Source organism: Rhyacophila brunnea, unplaced genomic scaffold (assembly GCF_057557595.1).
Source record: "Rhyacophila brunnea isolate RB1 unplaced genomic scaffold, BYU_Rbru_1.0 scaffold_3, whole genome shotgun sequence".
In the NCBI taxonomy this organism is placed as follows: domain Eukaryota; kingdom Metazoa; phylum Arthropoda; class Insecta; order Trichoptera; family Rhyacophilidae; genus Rhyacophila; species Rhyacophila brunnea.
This window is the reverse complement of record NW_028232965.1, coordinates 5,867,153-5,888,124: the sequence shown is the minus strand read 5'-3', so window position 1 is coordinate 5,888,124 and position 20,972 is coordinate 5,867,153. Positions and strand designations below refer to the sequence as shown.

At 32.7% G+C, this 20,972-nt stretch overlaps 1 protein-coding gene across 1 annotated transcript in view; it reads right to left on the bottom strand.

Annotated features, from left to right (window-relative positions):
* Positions 1-1,413: 1,413 nt before the first annotated feature.
* Positions 1,414-20,972, bottom strand: part of CCAP-R (Crustacean cardioactive peptide receptor) — a 160,713-nt gene continuing 141,154 nt past the window's right edge. The window contains exons 8-10 of the mRNA XM_085952454.1: positions 18,879-19,059; positions 9,970-10,174; positions 1,414-1,476 (exon numbers count right to left, since the gene is read on the bottom strand). Coding sequence (XP_085808580.1) covers positions 1,414-1,476; positions 9,970-10,174; positions 18,879-19,059 — 449 coding nt within the window. The remainder of the gene's footprint in view (positions 1,477-9,969; positions 10,175-18,878; positions 19,060-20,972) is intronic.

Here is a 20,972-nt window from a genome sequence, read left to right as displayed (position 1 = left end):
TAAAATGTGAATTCGTTGCAGGGTCAAATCTTATTATTGCATTATATTTTATGCTCATAATTATCATTAAAATTTAGTTAATTAAGTTTTAGATTTTATGTGGTAAAGATTTTTGACTAATTCATCGTTTTAATATTTTTTATATATATTTTAAAAAACATCGATTTTTATAAAAATATAAATGTGTATAACTTGAAATTCTTTTTATTTATATCAACTCGAGCTTCAATATTGTGACCATGCCTAAAATAAAATTTGATATAAATAAAAAGGATTTCAAGTTATACACATTTATATATTTTTTTAAAATCGATGTTTTTTAAAATATATATAAAAAAATATTAAAACTATGAATTAGTCAAAAATTTATACCACATAAAATCTAAAACTTAATAAACTAAATTTTAATAATAAATATGGCCATAAAATATAATGTAATAATAAGATTTGACCCTGCAACGAATTCACATTTTATTACATTTTTTTACAATTGCCAGTTTATCTTTAAATTTAAAAAAAAATAAAAAATCTTTTTAGTGTTTTCAGATACATATTTATTAATTACTACAGTTGAAATTGTAAATTATCAAAAAAAATCTCAAATTGCAAGCTTCGTATTTTTCCGTTAGGTGCCTCTTTTCGCCTCTGATAGTATAAGCATCCCCTTTTAAGTACCCACTACTTACTACTATAACATGTTTGCAGATTTTTATGGGTATCCAATAAATAATATGGTGAATCTTAAAAAAATATAATTAATTATAATTTGTGTCTTAAAAATAACTACATAACAATTATTCATGATATAAATTAAATTTATGAAGAAATAAATTGTTTGCATTGAACTGGATTTCGCCATCCACTGTGCATAATATATATTTTTATGGCGTGAAGATGTCGAAAGTCAAATACTGGGACACTGAAACCAATATTTATAGAAATGTATATATCAGTAGAAAAACGTTACTAATTTTACCACTAGCATAATATCTCGTTGATTATTTACGTAAGTAGATAGATAAATCTTCTGTCTTTTTGATTTTTATTATTTGTCTAGTAAAACATGACTGTTTTTCGTCACGTCATATCATAGAGAATTCAATATTCCGTTTCACTTTAAAAATGATCGCATATAATAATATAACGTAAATGATCAAGGGTGCCTTATAAACATTTTGTATTGTAGAAAAGGGATTGTTGGCAGTTTGTATTAGGTAGGTTTTGTTACTTATTACAATTTATAATTTTGGCTAAACGTGATCCTATCTCCCATAGGAAATCTTAACTTAATATCATATAAATTAGGTCAAAGCACACTTGACTGCAAGGCGACTTCAGTCTTGAGTTACTCCTCCTGAGATATACCCAGTCATAAAAATTACATCTAAATGTGAGGTTCCGTGATACGCCCGATCAATACTGGTTGTGGTGTGGGACGGGCCATTCAATGTAGAAAAGGGCCGATTCCTTTTCAGCCTGGAAATATCGTAACAATCATAAACAAGATTTAGTCCGTATCTATACGTCGGTTGAAAACAACTCGGATAGTGAGAAGAAATAGAGAACAACTAACTTTACAAACATTCATACCCCGTCTGATCAAAATACAATACGTAGGTACATATAATCAATTCCTATTTGTTGCCTACGCGTTTAAAAGAATTAAACCAATTACTGACCGCTTAAGGAAGGGAGTAAAGTTTGTTTATAGCAAAACCTGCAATTTAATACATTTTACTGATAACTTTAATTTTAATTATTAAAAACCTACACGTACAAGAACATACAGATATAGTTTTTTAGAAGAAAAATAAACAAATTGTATTTATGTATGGTCCCAATATTGAAGCTTGATTTGATATAAATAAAAAGGATTACAAATTATACATATTTATATTTTTTTATAAAAATCGATGTTTTTTAAAATAGATATAAAAAATATTAAAACTATGAATTAGACAAAAATCTCTTAAGCGAAAACTTAATAAACTAAATTTTAATAATAAATATGACTATAAATATATGTAATAATAAGCTGCGGTCCGATTCAACAAATTCATTTTTTACAATGTAAGTTTATCTTTCACTTAAAATAAAAAATATTTTTCTTTTTAATGTTTTCAGATACATTTATACAGTTGAAATTGTAAATTATCAAAAAAAAACTCAAATTGCAAGCTTCGTATTTTTCCGCTAGGTGCCTCTTTAAAAACGGCTCAGTAAAGGCTTCACCTTAATTTAAAATATTAATTACATAATTTGATTTACTAACTCATGCTGACCTGATACTTTATGATATTTCGTGATGAGATTTGGTCTCAGAATCCTTTCTCTTAGGCTCTTTCTGGTAAAGCAATTTTCAAACATATTATATTATTGTAAAAAATAAGTAATGCAAACAATTTCTAGGAATATAATTACACTATGTAGGTTTAATGTATGAAAACATAATATTCCAAGTGAAAAACAAGACGAAAGAGTGCGTAATAGGTAACAGCATTTTCCCAAAATACCTTTGTTTTATTCATTCCTAGCAGGAACATTTGTTTGAATAGAAAGGTTTCATTTCAAAGCCGCAGACAACTAGCGAGAGATTTTGATGGAAATGTTTGTTAAAAAAACTTCAAAAATGTCTAAAACAATGTGTTCTAAATTTTATGTAAAGCATTCTCAAAAGGGTTTCAGCCTAGACCGCAAATGTTCTTGTTAGAGGCGTGATTTAATTTCTTAATTTATTTTGCTGTATTTCAGAGTGTTTTAACAAGTAGGCAAAACCATAGGCACGTATGCTAAAATAACTATTGAATGGCTAATTACGATATAATTATATACATAATCAGTCTATATGATAAATAGTAAATAGCGTGATATCTCACAGTTTGATCCCGCGTCTGGATATAGGTACATGTTGGCAAAAACGTGGGCACTATAGATCCACCAGTATAATTAAGTTGTCCGCTGAGTTAAAGCTCCACATGCTAAAATTTGACAGCGTTAAATTCTTATTATACCGCGATCTTAGTTGTAAATTCGAACATCGGACGATTTACGAGTATCATGGTGTATTTTTTATACCACCCCACTGTGATCTGGCTCAATGGGTAGTAGGAAGACATCAAGGAGTAACTGGGCAATAAAAGACACTAAAAAAGAATACTTATCCACTTAACTATACAGACACACTTACGGTTATGCATCGTCGAAATAATTATACATATCAACCGTTCGTGCATGTTAGTCTTTGTTATTTAAAATTAATAAATATTTTTTTAATTTTACTTCCAAGTTGTTTTATTTAAAAACCATAATATAAGTAGGTAATTAATATTTTGGTAAAATTCAAAGACTATAATATACTTACAATTTTATTATTAATTGAGATATAGATAGAAGCTCAATGAAAAACTTTGAAAGGCGAATGTACGCGGTCATCATTGTGTACATAGCGACATATTACTCGTTGTGTGGTTCATGGCTGGCTAATGTTGGCCGTACTTCGATGTAGTGTCGGTGTTTCTACACACACCATCTTTGGGCGTCAATATTTGTCTTTGTTGTGAAAGGAATATTACCAGAACGAAGTGGAGGTGAAAAAAATATACGACGAATTGTTACATATTGTCTATCTTTTCCCAGCCTAGTCATCCGCGATCAAAGTTGTCTAAGGCTAAGGCCACATAGCCAGGTGCCTTGCCTGGTGAGTACGTGCTAGGTGACATATCCTAGCGAACGGACGAACATTATACTATCGCAATGGCCAGACTGCACGCTTCGCTCCTCGCTACGTGATTATTAGTCACCTAGTGAGTGTCCCGGCGAACAAAGGTGTTGGTTATTTTTATTGTATCACCTAGTGATTTTGCAAGATGGCGGATATTTCTTCAGTATGACAATAACGTCATACACCGCATATTTTGAGGGTATGAATAATGACGCATGAGATGAATTGACATTATGCACCCACCAAATTCGAATTTGAGACTTTCGAAATTTTAAACTTAAATTCTCTGTGTGAAGTAGCTTTCTGGTTAGTTTTGAGAGTGACATATTGTTGTTGACTTGAGCGCTCCCAAATGTCAAATGAATTTGTACCTAAGCGCGTAGCGTGCAATGTGGCAGTAGTGTTTTTAGAGACAAGCATAGCACCTAGCTCGGCACTAGCGAAGCACCTACTACCTATGTGACCGAAGCCTGAAAGTGTACCTGTATTATTTTGGTCTCTTGAAAACTAGACAGCGATTTTAAGCTTGTCTTCGTTTTCCTTTTGTACACGGGATTTACATTTAAAAAAATGTTTTATAGAATTCATTTTGAATGTTTAAACGATTTAAATATCGAATGAAATACTATAGAGACAAATTTATTAAGGTATTATGGTGATGTTATTGAAACAAGTTGCCTATTGTCTTCACTGAGCTGTCAGAATACGAGAATAATGGGGTCGCTTAAGGCTGACAGACACATTACTAACGAATAGATATTTAATTACATTCTATTAACGCAATGCCTGCCCTGCGAATGGTGAGATATTCACTGCGATGATAGGGGGCGTATTCTCGGAATCGTTGGTCGAGAAAATAAACCAGGGTTTCCCAAATTTGACAAAGCGATAATCCATTACACTACCTATAATTTTCTGCATATTGATATGTCGGCGGGCAGCTTATAAAGAAAATCACGTTTATTATTGTCAAGGCGTTGTTCCACGGTCTTCCGAATTCATCATCTGAGATGACTCTGCGGGTTACATGTAAATTTAATGTATTATATCTCACCGTAGTACAGTTCGCCGTGGGCTTTATTATCGGAAAGCGATTCCCGTATTCTATACAGTCATGTCTATAGCACCGAGATGAAAAAATACGCGTTGTTCTGTATTTCTAATTTAATTACATGCCTATTTTCTACTGTCTTTCCCTTGTATTTCGGTAGTTTTTAGTAGTGTTTTAGGTACAAGTCGGTTTACAGGAAGCCAGGCGGGAATGGCGCCAATTTTTATAGCTGATTTTGGCAAAATTCATGAATTCAAGAATGAAAACCTAACCTAACCTAACAAATAATCCAGTATATCGGATATTTAAAAAAAATGTTTTCCGCTGGCTTCCTGTAAACCGACAAGAACCGTGTTTTATTTAAGGCTCAATGACATTAAGCGAGTTTACTAGATACTAGCCGGCGAATTCAATATCTGCTAGAAAACTCGCCCAGTGTAATCATCTAACTAGCTAACTAGCAGATTGTAAACAATCTACGAGACAGGTTGAAAACCGGGCTACTTTACTCGCTACTCGCCGGCGTGTGGGCTTGTTAGCTAGTTAACTAGCCGTGTGTCATCATCATAGTTGCTAGTGAACTAGCTTCGAGTATGAGCATATTAAAGAAACATCACACGGTTTCAACTCTCTAGCTAGTTGGCTACTGAGCGAGTGGAAAGTTTTGTGTGTCATCATCACTACCGCACTAGCTGACTAGCCCGTTTTTAAACTCACCGGATAGCAGCTAGTAAACTCGCTCAATGTAATTGAGGCTTTTTAGACATACATTTTATCTTAGTACTATACGACCCAAAGAGGTTGGACGATATTTAATATACGACCATATATTTCCGATACAACATTTCACGGTGAAGTGTGATACGGCGAACTGCATACGTACAAATTTCCGGACACGGACTTTCTAATGTGGCAGTATTTACAGTGGCTTTTCCACGAAACTTCAGTCATCTAAGATACATCATTACGACATCCGAGAATTTTGCTATATCGGAGCAACCACTTGATCAGTCAGAAAATTTCGCGGCAAATACATATTATTTGTCTTTGACATGTTTTAATTGCGATACATTTACATACATGGAACTTTAGCAAATAAGGTACGTACGGATAAAAAAATAGTATAAAGATAAAATTGGGGGAGGGGGGGGGGTGGAATGCACGGCGGAAAAATGTTAATTATAGTATTATATTTAACTTTTACCAATTTGAAGAATTTGGAACGAAACGTTTTTCGCGTACAGTTTTCAGAAAAATGTTGAAATTTTTAGAGATTCATATTGTAATCAGTACAGAAAAAGATGGCAACACTAATTTAGTCTATGGTTACTGGTTTTCGGATGTAGTAGAAATACGTTGTCCTTCATGGTCATATTATACTTCCGTCATCCGAACTACGATCGAACGGCGGAAAAACGCTGTAACTATTTCTGTATTTTTAATTTTATTTGTATTTGGTCATTTGAATACGTGTATTAAATAAGGCTCTAAGTACCAAAAAGTAGTATTGCCTGTAGTTACAAAATACCGAGTCATTGCAGTAAAATTTCATGAAGCAGACCTTTTGAAAAATGTAGTTTTACAGTGTGAAACAATCACGGCAGCTTCTATAATTTTAGGTATAAAGAACTCGCAAGTATCAACACACCATCGTCAGCTATTTTATATTGAATGCCGTTGACCACTGCAGTGCTACTTACACCATAATAAATAAAACACGCCAACGGACTTACAACGTCGACAGGTTTAATTATTTTGCTGTATTTTTTTGACTTGCTTGAGGCACATAGACTATAGTTGAAGTTATTGGCGTTGGTATGTAGAACATCTTTCTATAAAAATGTCAGTTTTTATTTTTTTGGTACTTAGCGCCTTAATTAATACACGTATTCATTTATCTTTATTGAACGGTATGCATGTAGTAGGTAGGCTAATAGTTGGTTACCAAGGACAACGATATGTATATTACTATGACGCACAATATTGCACTCATTCCAATGAAATCATAGACAGATATACCATACTGCGAGACAATAAGAATTTTCAAATTGATTTTAATCTTGTATAATATAATAATTATTACGCAATGAGTTATCTCTGTATTGCATTCCCCAAAACAATCGGGAAATAATTGTATTGCAATACATCAAAGGAGCAAAAATAATTAAATATAAGAAAATGTATTAATTCTTTTAAGAGATAATTTAGATTTTTTACGATATCTTTATTTACGATAAATATCTCTGTGACCCGCCAAATGATATATATATATTACGCTGATACGAGGGTAGCCGTTTATATTTCGGGAATAACAAACAAAAACAAATTTTTCATAAATGAAAACAGTTTTATTGTTTTTAAAAATATTCTCCACGACAATTTATACACTTTTCCATGCGTTTGAAGTATCTAGAAAGCATTTTTGCCACTTTGCAGAAGGTAACTCCAAAACATGGTTTTTGAATCCATCAACCGCCTCTTCTAGTATAGAAAATCGTTGACCACGCAATTTATCTTTGACTGTCGGGAATAAAAAGAAATCATGGTGCCAAATCGAGGCTGTACGGCGGATGACTCATCAATTTATTGTTTTGAGTCCTCAAATAGGCGCTTGTTTGAGCCGATGTGTGAGAGCTCGCATTGTCTTGATGAAGGATGATTTGACGCCGACGGTTGCTTTTTCTTATTTCACCAAAAACTTCTGGCAAACAAACAGTTTTGTACCATTTAGAAATGACTGTTCTCCAATTTTATAAAGGCACAGTTGCGACATGGCCCGTTTTTCCGAAAAAACAAGCGACCATTTGCTTCGAAGTGCTTCGAGCGCGAGCAACTTTGTTGGTTTAAGCTCATTTTGGAAGACCCATAGGTCAACTGCTGTATATTTTTGGGCTCATACGTATAGATCCAAGATTTGTCACCTGTAAAAATCTTTTTTTCTTTTTTTTGTGATTTTACCGAGGCTTTGACTGCGACTCGCTGTCATATCGCCTCTTCTCTTCTAAAAGGGGATCCGCCGATCAGGTCCTCCAATTTTGCCAAGCTCTTCCGTCTTACCCACCGCCAGGGCATCTTTAAATTCGTCGACATTCTCATAGATATCCGCAATTCGCAGCTGTACCCTGTGAAGTTCATATTTAGGGAATTGTAGTGCTATATGTACAATGTCCTCTAAAACATGACATTCATCGCAGAGTTGCGATTCGCTTCTTCCCATGAGGACATCAAATCTTTTGCCCATTGTGTGCCCTGTTCTTAGCCTCAGTATTAACTTAAGCTCATTCATCGTCAAAGGAGACTCTACAAATCAAGGCACCTCTCGTGGTGATGGTAGAATAGACTTATTCCATTTCCCCTTTTCTAATGATGCCCTATGTAACAATCTTATAAACGTTTTTTGAGCTACCTCGGTCGTATTTTTTGAGCATTTCCTTGCACCAATCGACACGCGCCTTTTTTGTGCGATTGTCAAATTATGCGGGATCCAACGCGAATATAGCTTCTGCACGATTAAATGTTCAGGCAAGATAGTATACACGCTGGTGTTACTGATGTCCAGGGATGCCTCAATCTCACGGTATGTCACATGACGATCTTGCATTATCAGTTTATGCACAGCGTCGATGTTTTCTGGAGAAACAACCGATTTTGGACGACCTTCACGTTGCTCGTCAATGAGCAAACGACGGCCACGATAAAATTCGTCAAACCAGTGATATACCGTAGTTTTTGATGGTGCTTCATCGCCATATAAAGCAGTTAGTTCAGCGATGCATTGTTCTTGCGATAATCCACGTCGAAAGTTGTGAAAAATATTCGCACAAAAATTTTCACGAGTTAATTCCATTTTTTGGCCGAGATAAATTTTTCAAATGAATTAAGAAAAAAACACAAAGCATCCGTTTGTCAAACTTCAAAATACAGAAGTCAAATTGCACCTAGCAACACCAGTGTTGCCAGTTCCCGAAATATAAACGGCTACCTATGTAATATAAACGATTCTAAAGATATATTTATTTTGTATCTTATTAAATTAAATTTTGATTTAGGGAACAAGGGTGCTCAGTGTCGCCAACTGTCGTATATTAATCTTTTTAAGAGATTCAGTGCTTGTGTGGTGACAATTCATGGTAATTTATAAAATAATAATTCAATAAATGTTTAAAACGAAATGGCGTACGATATCTTTTGAGATCGGGCATGCTCCTCGAAATCATATATTAAAATCACAAGAGGTATTTTGAAATGAAATAATTTTTGGCACGCCACATATTACAATTTTGACAGAATATTCGATGATAAAATGTTTAAAACAAATGAATACCTATAGTGTTGATGTAAATAGTTCTTAAATAAACACTGTACGTGCATATTTGATTATTATTAAATTATACGTTGACGGTGGGGTGCTATCTTAAAATACTTAATCAAATAGCCGTCCCACACCACACAACATTTGCTCTCATATGGAGCAGTAGTTAGCAATTAAATTTATTATTTTTTATACTTATACCTATCATGATGAATAACTTGAAATAATTAAGGCATGCTCCTCATCTACAAGATCTACGGACCGTATGCCACTGAAAGATGTCACTTATCACGTTGATAAAGCTACCATGTGAGTGAAACACGTTTTGAAAAGAAATTTTCACACGTGATGAGCTAATTTTATAAACCATATTTTAGATTTAGGTACTTACTTATTTTATTGTTAAAAATGTTAAGTTAAAAGGAACAAAGACTATAACGCAGACGATGCAATCGATTCGTCAGAAGATGTAAGAGGGGGCCTCAAAACAGTTAAAACCAGTCATACCATCAAATTATACCATCTTAAAAATGCTTATTTCTCACAAATTAAGTTTAAATATTACCCAAATCATAACAAAATCCTAGCAATTATTATCAAAGGGCCCCATAACATTGGAACCACTCAACCTTTTTCTACCTTTTTGAAAACAAAAATAAACTACGAAATTATTATGTGCCATTACTTACTGCCATACTCAATAATAATTATTTTAAATAAAATTTATGATTTATGGTCTTTATTTTTTATCATTTGGGGGGTCAAAATTAGACAGAATCTGAGTTCCACACGTTAAAAAACCTGCTCCTGTGTCAGGAGAAGTATAATTATTGTAGAAGATAGTATTTACATGAAGAATTACTTAGAATTACAATGCCCACTCACCGGCCTCGTGGCGGAGTCAGCCCTTTCGCGAAGGGTCGGTGCGCGGTGAGGTCTCCCGTGCTCGTGCAGGACGAGGGTGGCGCGTCGATGCCTGTCCGATGACGTCAGCATGTCGCTCATTGTCGCGGAGTCACCTTGACCCCTGCCGCCACCCCCACGAGAACTCGCCTCCCCGCAGCATACCCACTTGAACGGGGGTATTTTCCTAATAATAATTACAATTATTGTAAATGATACACAAACAATGTTATTAAAATGAAAATCATTCTTTCGTACGACAATCATAATAAATATTTCATTTGAAAGATTCTTAACTTTTAATACCAAGGAAAATAAGATAATCTAACTTTTTGCTTCGGGTACATATCGCATAAACTTATAAAATATTTGTTGTTAGGCAATTACATTTTCCTATTTTACACTCAATTTCTTGATGCATTATAATAAGCATAGCGATCTAGTTCGATACATTTTAATATCGATAAAAGTACTTAATACCAAGTCCACCTTGGGCATACAGGCAAAATCTGCATTATACGTGGTTTGTCAAACTTAGAGGGCGGCCGAAAAAAACAATATTTTTCCCATTTTATATTAATATTAAAACTTGCAATAGTTAGTGACGGTTGTGAAGTGAAATTTTTGGTAGGTATATCGAGTAAAGTAATTTTCGCCAAACATTATTCAAACCGATGTGCTTATTTTAGTTGGTAACTACACTTTAAAATATTGTTAACAACTTTTTTAGCATGTTCAGTGATAATAATAATATTATCTGAATAAACAAATGATAATTTATTGATTTGGCAACTCTCGTGGTACAGTGTTTAATGTGTTTTACTTCCATCCGGGAGCTCTGGGTTCGATCCCGGTGATGACTCAATATATTAATGTGGTTTTCTCAAAGCCTGGGTATTTGTGATTATTCAAAATTAATAACAACCACCTTGTACGAAAAAGCAAGGACATGGTTATTAATATTCGATCTTTTCTGTTTTTGAACTTTACGTATGGGCGGTTGAGTTCCTTGAGGCAAGCCCGTATAACATCATTTATTATGATACTTTCTCACATGGCACAAGCATATTAATACAGTGGACACTTTTGCAGAATTTGTCTTGATGTATAAAAATTCTTTTGCGGTGGCATCGCCTTAATGAAATTATTATACTGTGAGCAGCTATTTGAAATAATCCAAATTTGAGGCCTATGTATTTCATTCTGAACTGTTATTTCAAAATTTTCTTTTCTAAATCAGATCCAAGACATTTTTTTATTTTTCCGAGCATCCGAGAAAGTAGAAGAAATTATTTCATATTCAGACATAATAAGTTTTTTCCCCTTGAATATGCGTAATATTTGTTAGGTATTACTTTTTCATTTATCAAAAATTTTAATAAAATATAATACAGATATAATAATGTTTTCGAATGAAATGTAAATTTAAAAGACACGGTGCCAAAATAAATCATGGTTCTTTAAAATATAAGACAAAAAGTCACCGTAGCGATAAGTAAAGAGCAGTTTACTACTGTAGCTGAAAAAAATAGCCACCAAAGCATACGCATATATCATTGAAATGATACTTCAACGTATTGAATTAAGGTTGTTTGTATTTATGTATTATTTTTTTCGACTCAGTTCCTCGGGAATGGTATGTATGTCAGGTCACTACATATTTTATACCACAACGTCAAACATAAAGAAGGTCCGTATAAATATGTCTGATTTATTTCTATTCCAACAAAAAGGTTTAAAATAAATGATAAAACTTCAAATATACTTAAAAGATTTTCGAACCGTTAATTATAATTATTTATAATCAACTGAGTAGCCTGGAATTTCATTTAGCTAACAATTATTAGGCCCTGTGTAGAATTTTCTATACGTTTGATTTAATTAACCAGCGAAATTTGGTTTGCGAAATTGTTTTCATAATTTACAAGAAAATTCTGTTTGGTGGTTTAGGCCAATACTTTATCATTATTTTACTGAAAAAATCTTTCATTGATTGGAACATTTAGTAGCATAATATAAATCACCCGTCAATGAATATAGGTAGATTTTTTGTCAAATGAAAAATAAAAACAAAATACCTTCTTGGAAACGACCTTTACTATTTAAATTTTATAATTTCATATTGCTTCATAATATGTTGTTGAAAATGGCCTACGGGTTTACTTGGGGTTTAAACAGTGTTGGAACGGTGCTAGGAGTAGGAGCACATAGCAGTGGATCAATGGGGGTTTACCCGGAGCACCGAAAATTTGTAGTGCTCCACTTAAAATTTCGTTGAAATTTAATGAAAATATTATATTTGACACTTTGCAACACTGGAATTATTTGAAATACGGCAACACTGCCGAGTGATAAATAACCTCACTTTTTTGACTGAAGAGGCAGATAATGAAAGACGATTTGCTGCCGGAAAATTTGTTTAATAGAATTAATAATGAAAATGATGAATATTGAACCTTATTTCAAAAGTACTTATTTTTTATTTTTTAACATTTATGTACATACTTAATATATATTAAAACTTTTTATCCGGAGCAGAGCTGGAGCAAGTATTAGGTCCCACAGTGGAACAACTCAAAAAAGGGTCCGCTCTAACCCTCTGGTCTTAAAAGTGTACCTATATAATATTATTACTATGTAGTCGCGAAATTATTCTTAATTCGCCTGCGTCGCAAACGTGTAGCTGTATTGTGATTTTTCGTCTAACATTTGAAGCCTAATAATATGTTGGGACATATATTCATTGGAGTATTTTGATTTTAGAGTGAAATAATAGATTTTTGATGTATTTTTCATTTTAGTTTTGTTATTATAATTACAATCAAAGTTTCGATCCAAACTTCTGAACGTATGATTCAGAACGAATATTCATAAAATATTTATTTACGGATATTATAAATATATCGTTAAAAAATGTACGATTGTTATGCGAGAAAGTGACTTGAAATCCGGCTTTTTTTTCGTTTTACTGAAGATTTCACATAATGATAACTGCTGGGTCTGGAGGGAGATCTAATTGACATATCTAAGTAATATGCACAGATCGATATAAGAGAAAAACTAAACAGACAGCCCGTGGGAATTGAATACGTAATAATATGTATATCCCCTTTAAAAATATTTCTAGGAACCCTCATTACCCCGGGGATATATAAAGTCTTGATAGAACCTTGAAACATAACTAGAATACACGCAAGAGAAAGAAATTCATTAATAATTTCACTATTCATAATTAGTATTATGTTCTTATAACAGGTTACATAGCAATGGGCAATAAATTATGAATGCTTAACACAAACTGTTGGATTAATAATAAATCTATTTCTCGACTAGTGAGTAGTTAACTTAATTAAATTTACAGGCGATCAATTATATATCCGTAAGTTAAATGTAAGTAAATATCAAAACTGTTTGAATATAATTTAAGTGGGTATATAATAATTTAATCTAATGAACCAAGATAGAAAGGAAATTATTACATTGTTATAAGGGGTTAACGTCTTCAAATATTTGTTTACTTATTGATAGAAATGATTATTTCTAGTGACATGAAAAGTTTGTGAGCATATCATTTAATAATATTAAAGCTAATATATGAGTAAAGCGATGGCCAAATTAGTGATGTTTTTAAGTGATAACAAATATGTAGTAGGTATTGATTTTCAAAAGGAAATGCGTCATACGAAAGAGGGAATCAGGTATAAACATGATTTCGGTAGAAGAAATATAAAAAAAAGTTAATGGTATATTTTTGAATGAAGAATTTTTGTTGATTTATAAAAAATAATATTAAACGTGCCATAATCCAAAAGGTGAGAATGTTATATAAAAAAATATGTAGATTTAGTTCAGAAAAATACGACTGTTCCTTGGATTGGTTTTTACGCATACATCAAAAGAAATATTATTAGAATATATTTTGTATTTCATAAATGAACATCTTTCCCACATCCGTCGTAGCTGTGCGTTTGAAACTAGAGCGATCAAAGGCTAACAACAATTTCTCGTTAAAAATCAGTTAAGAAACTTTTTCGGCAGGTGGCCAAGATCTACATCGGATTGTAGACCCAATAATTGTTGAAAAGTTCGAGTATATTTAAAAAAAAAAATTGTTCGAAATGTACTACAGAAATTATAAAAATGAATTCAAATTCAAATTCAAAATTTATTTATTTACATATAGTGAAGAGTCATGAAGAACAAAGACATTATATTAAAATAGTATTTAAAAAAAAAACAAAGAAATATGAAGTAACATTAGTAAAACACTAATTAATACAAGTACACACATTAATACACATTGTTTTTCAATTTTTCATTGGAGTCAGAGTTTGGACCTAACAGGTTGAGCAAGTGGCCAACATCCATTTCTCGAAAAAAAAATCTGTTAAAACAATATTACACTTCATGATGTTCATGGGATCGGACATGCTAAAAAATAATCACCTTTACTTAGGTGAAATATGTTAATATTTGAAGCGATTTGGTTGAACACAGTTATTGCCCATTCAGTTGGCATTACCAATAGCAGGTTAGTTCTTCACCTTGGAAGAAGAAAATACTGATGTTCCCGATTTCTAAGATAGGTAGTAATCAGGGATACACAGATCAACACTATCAATAATGACAGAGTTCACATTTTCACCGCGTATAAGTCGGAAAAATTACGTGGCAATATAGATCTCTTTTGACTTTTTGACTACGGTATGTCAGCATACCTAAGAGAAAGTCAGTTAGATAAAGCCGAGGATAGTATCCATATGGCCTCAAGTAAGTGAATCTTAAGAATTTCTTCTGAACACTCTCCATCATAAGACCGTACTTCAACTGATACGGCGTCTAAACAATGTACCCACTCTCTAACCAACTTCGAACTAAGGAATTATAAAGAATTGTGAATACAGTAGGTAACAGCCGAAAAGATCAAAATAACATTACAGAAGTGCACATTAATATTTAACTGGGTAGGTTGTACTGCGTACGTTCCAATATATTGATATTTAATTATGGAGAGAGAGCTGTTTCGAAAAATAAATAATATTCGTTTCTTTTACAGAAACAACGAAGCTCTTGATGTTGATTTTACATTGGAGCTGTAAAAAATATTGCATTTTATTACAGTATATTTGCTATTAAGTTTTTTTACGATTGTCTATTTTTAGAAACGGAAATATAAAACATTCGAAGAAACGGATTTTTATAGACGTTTGTACTAAACTAAAGACAAAACTTTACCACCAATATCGTTTCGATTGCTAAACCGAGGAAGTCTATTTTCAGCAGAGCTATAAAATATTAAAATATCTATATACGAGACATCACGTATATTGGAGTTTAATTTTATACTAGTAGCAAAGTAAACAACAAAGTGTACAAATAATAATGTATATTAGATTATTTTTTTTACATGATATACCTACTCTATAAAGTAAATTCCTTGAATGTTGGGCAGTACCTACCATTACTTTGCAATGGAGTTATACCATTTCGCAAAACAATTTTATTTTAACAATCACTATTATTACGAAAACGTATTTACGATACATATAAGTGTTTCGTGCAAAGTTGAGTGAGATAAACATTGTTTAAAAATATCTAACCCATAAGTTAAAATCCATACTCCAGTAACATAATGACATATTTATTTTGAAAATAATAAGTTTTCGATTTTATATCGCCTATGATAGTGCTCATTATTGCCTGTTAAGGTACAAATCAATCAGTAAAAATAATTAATACACATTGTCTTTAAAGCGATACGCGATCTTTTATGTAGGTACCTATCCTTAATCTGGAAAACTGAATAATTGTCCGTATTGATAAAAAATATGCAGAAATATTTATTTTATTTTCGTGAGACAGACCACAGTTGTAGGCGTATAAATATGTTTACAATCTATGTTCGTAAAACGAAAAATCACATCTAATCATAAAATCTGCATTGCGACTTTTTAAACCATCGGTAGGTATGTATATATATAAAATGATTATTAGGCATTTATAGTTTCAAGATTTTTTCATTTAATTATGCAGAATATATAATTTCAAACACCTCATAAAAATACTTACTAGAAAATAAGAGGAATAGTTGCACTAAATGTGACTTGAATCCGCAATTCATAATTTATATTATATTCAAATAGTTTATAACTTACTATAAAATAATAGAGAACCAGTATATGAAAAAAATAATTAATTAAGTAAACGGATATTATATTTCTAAACAAATCCTTCCATTCAACTATATAAATACTGCAGTATCCTATTGTAAGTGTACTCCCTACTTCAATTATAGTTTGTCAATTTATGGCTACGGCCGTATGTTATAGCTTAACCACTGGGGAATGACAAAAGAAATGGCGTATTTCAAAAAAACTCTACCTTATTCTTAGGTCAATAATTATTATAAAGCAATCATTATTCGTAAAATATGTATTATACTTGAATGGTCAAAAACATAGCTAATAATAAGTATCTTTAGTATCTTCAAATGTGTTAATCTTGCCAATTTTTTGAATAATAAAATGCCTAATTCTTGTAAAATTTGGGATCACAGAGATTATCAATATAATTTTTTATCGTAAATATTTTACTAAAATTAGCTGGTCATTAATTATACTAATGGTTTTATAAATCCGTTTAATAATTAATAAATGTAAAAAAATCTTAACACCACTGCACATTCATGTACCGAAATATGACTATATTCTAAAACATTAGAGCAAGAGGTTTAAAAGAATACTATTTTATGTAATAAAAATACTTTATGCAGTCATCAAATATTTAAAATAAATATAAAGGATAATAAGACTTCAAAAATATATAAATAGATTATCTACAACGTTTAAGGAATGTCCAGGATCATGGTTTGAAAATACAAAAAAACTCAATTTTGACCTACGACGAGCATGTCCCCCCTTAATAGTTTAACTGTAAAACGTATAAAATATTATTTCTAATTCCAAAATCCAGTTTATCTGGAATGCTATGCAGTTGAGTAGACCTCCCACACAAAAGAACATCATATTATTATAGCCATATTTTGACATCATCATTGCGACGAGGTATACAATACAGAATAACATGCTTGTATCGTTTTCTCTCATATTAAATGCGGATAAATTCATCTTGGTGTACCTATGTAGTAGCTAACGCATTGTTGAATTATGCAATAAAGACGCAACATACACATTTTAGTTAGCAATAGCGCAACCTGCACAAGCCTATACTAGATTTTTTCTGTAAAATGTGTTCTAGTGTCATGTAATATTTACCGCAAAATAATCACTTTAGTTCTAATTTGTTCCAAGTGTAATTGATTAGTTTTGAGTTAATCGAGTTTGAATTGACGTGGATATTATTGGATTTTTGTATTTTATACGGAAGAGTGGTGTTTTGGGTAGCAAAGACAAGCTAATTGATAACATATTCCAACGCATACTGCATTATAACTACACACATTTGTGATAACTGTTAGTAATTCAAAAAACTCACTTTTAATTTTAAACAACTTAACAATAGATGACGAAATATCTATAATTTTAAATTAACTTGTGTGATTGACTCCAATGCATGGCACCAATCTAATGAGGGAACGGACAACAATGATAGATAACTCGTAGAATGTCTTTTAAGGTATCTCCAAACTGATGTTGATAATAATATTATTATAGCTACTTCAAACTTTTGTGTTTTTAATCTAATTTGTAAGGCAGGATCAGAATTTTTTAATGTTCCCGTAAAAACTGCTGTTATAACAATATTTAAATTTTCGTTTTTATAGTTACTTGTTTCCACTTTTATAGTAAAAGAAACTAAGCAAAAAGGGCGTTAGGGAGATTGTAGTGAAATCTAGTTATTTAAGGAATTAGATAGTATAAAATATCATCATCACTGTTCCAACAGTGCGTCAGAAATACTTTTTATAAGATACAGTTATAAATGTTTTTTGATAGGGTAGCAAATTGTCCGCCGAGGGGAATTCTCGATACCAGACCGGACGATCAGAGGTATAATTTATACTCTAATAAATGTCGAAGGTTGATTGGTGAGCCCAGACCCTGATGGTTAGACGGTGTCAACGGAAATGCTTGAGTGGCCGGCGGAGACACCTGGAGGGTACTGGCTCAGGATAGGGCGTATCTGGAAACTTGTACGTATGCAGTTTGCCATATCACACTTCACTATCAAATGTTGTATCGGAAATATATGGCCGTATATTAAAGAACGTACCTCTTTGGGTCGTATAGCACTGACATAAAATTCATGTCTAAATAAAACACGATTCTTGTCGGTTTATACTTTACAGGAAGCCAGCAGAAAACAAACTTTGAAAATAGCTGATATTATACTGGATTATTTGTTAGGTTAGGTTAGGTTTTCATTCTTCAATAATTCATGAATTTTGCCAAAATCAGCAATGAAAATTGAATTAATATTCATTTTTAATTTAATAAAATTGGAGACCGTAGAGTGTACGGTCATCTCTTTCCGATAAGAAAGCTCACGGTGAAATGTTTTAACTACAATTTACATGTAGACATGATAGGGTGGGATAGAGGATTTTTTTGGAAAAGGTCAGGACTCGCCCTGGGTTGTTTAGTCACTTATGATGAATACGTAGCGAATTTTTTCTTAATACTTTTGTACTAATGTTAAAATTTAGCAAGGTAAACGATACGTACATTATGCGTAATTAAATATTAAATCCCCTTTCTCATTTATTCCTTGCGCCACTGATTTATAGATAACTGCGATTATTGTTGTTTTGTATGCGAAGTATTGACTCACTAGGTCGGTATAATAAACATTGCCATGTGACGGACGTGACATCGCGTACCGGTCTTATCTGGAATATTATTAGTAAATATTTTATTGGAGTTTCACCTCACCTCAGACTGTTGAAAATGTGTGTGGAGAAGATGCAGTAGATGAGTGGATTGGCGGCGCTGTTGAGCGGCGCCAGGCTCTGGATGAGGGTCGCGACTGCAGCCGTCGTCTGCGTCCTCGGGAGGCAGTCGTATACTTGCAGAAGCCCGAACACTATGTACGGTGACCAGCATAATATGAATACTGCAATAAAAGATCAAACTTATAACATTTTTTACAACAACGAATGTTGGTAGTAATAGGGTAGTAGATAGACCAAGGTCGGCCAAGCGATAAATTATTGAATTAAACATAAAATATCCCTAGATGCGTGTGAAACATGGACACTTAGAGTAGCACAACGTGGTATGGAGAGGTGCATGCTGGGCATAACGCGAAAGGACAAAAAAGGAATGAGTGGATAAGGAAGCAGACAAGGGTATGCGATGTAATAGAGTTTATTAAAAGCCTTACATGGAGATGGGCTGGACACATAGCTCGAAGAAGAGACAATAGTTGGACAAATCTAGTCATCCAGTGGTATCCAAGAAGTACAAAACGTCCGTAAGGTAGACCTAGAGGCCGCTGGATCGATGAAATGATAAAGTTTTGCGGAAGTACGTGGCAACGCAATGCACAAGACCGAGAGAAGTGGAAGCAGCTTGAAGAGGCCTTCATTCAGCAGTGGATAGATTCAGGCTGATGATGATGATGATATCCCTAGAGCAGGGTTTCCGACTAAAAATGCGTCACGACGACTTTTATATTTTATAATATCCCATTAATATTTTTAATTTTATGATGACATTCTCTGCAGACAAAAAACCTTGGAACATACAACTTTAAATTAAAGGTTAGATTTTTCAAGAGGTAAGAAAACTATATATTATTTTAGTCTCATAAATTAATATGTGACATCTTTATTTTAAATTAAAGAATCAAATTAAGCGGAGAGAAATTAACTGGTTAACCGGCCTAAACCGTTAAAATGTACAACATATATTTTTTAAAATTGAAGTATTAGCATAACACGCAGGACTCGTTGATCGCCACATTTAAATATATTATTTTATATTGATCGGGCAAATTTAGCGTTTTTATTATCGCTTCTAGCATTTTTCACTAGTCATCACATCGGAACTAGCATTAATATTTTTTATAAAAACCCTAGACAATCATACATAAAAGGGAAAAGAAGAAACTAACCTTTCCGAAAAAAATGTACTATACTTAGACCCTGACAGTAATTTTGAAGTAGGTATGTATACAATTTTTTTATCTACCTTCATAATCCAATACCATTTTTTGGACAGAGCTAAAAAGCAGCTATCATTTTTCATAAGAAGAACATTTTAGATTTAATCGATATTTTTTCTAACGCAAATAAAAAAGTTGTTTTTATTCATCAGGACCGTTTCAGGAGATTAAGGATTTTTTCTTGCCGAATAGTGTTATTCCTTATTTATATCGTCTGGCATATTTTTGCTGTAGAGAATTGGCAAGACTGATTGCAATAGTTATAAGTACTGTTCGTAGCAGTTTCTAAAATAATTATACTTCTATTCGAAATTCAAAATAAAATTGACATTGAATATTTAAGCCGCCCGTCAATGAAATGAAAATCCAATTTATTTATCTTAAATTATGTTATGGCAATGAGCGGTTTATTTATTCATGGGTTATAATAAATATTAAATTGAATAAATTGCAGCGTCTCCAGAATTTAATAACAGAGGCCAAGAGTAACCCTCGGCGCGCAAACGTCCCCCATGACCGCCTGTTATTGTAATCAATTCGTGTTTCGGCTAACATGTTTTATTCATGGCGTCGCCAACGTTCTTTTGTCGAGTCCAAGTGGCTGTGACAAATTTACGAAGATGTATGTAAATTTGCATTGATGATGGCAGGTGGAGCGATGATAAGGGATCGACACCGGAGCACAGCGAGCGGATATGTCTCGTCGAGCTTTTAAAAGCTCTATCCATGTTAAAGGTCAGGCGAATATTCACTTTGATCGATTAAGAATATATTTAATTTTGAAAACACTTCTGAAAAAATAAATATTATAACCAATAGAAAAAATCTTTTTGAAAAAAGTAAGACACCCCCGCAGGAAG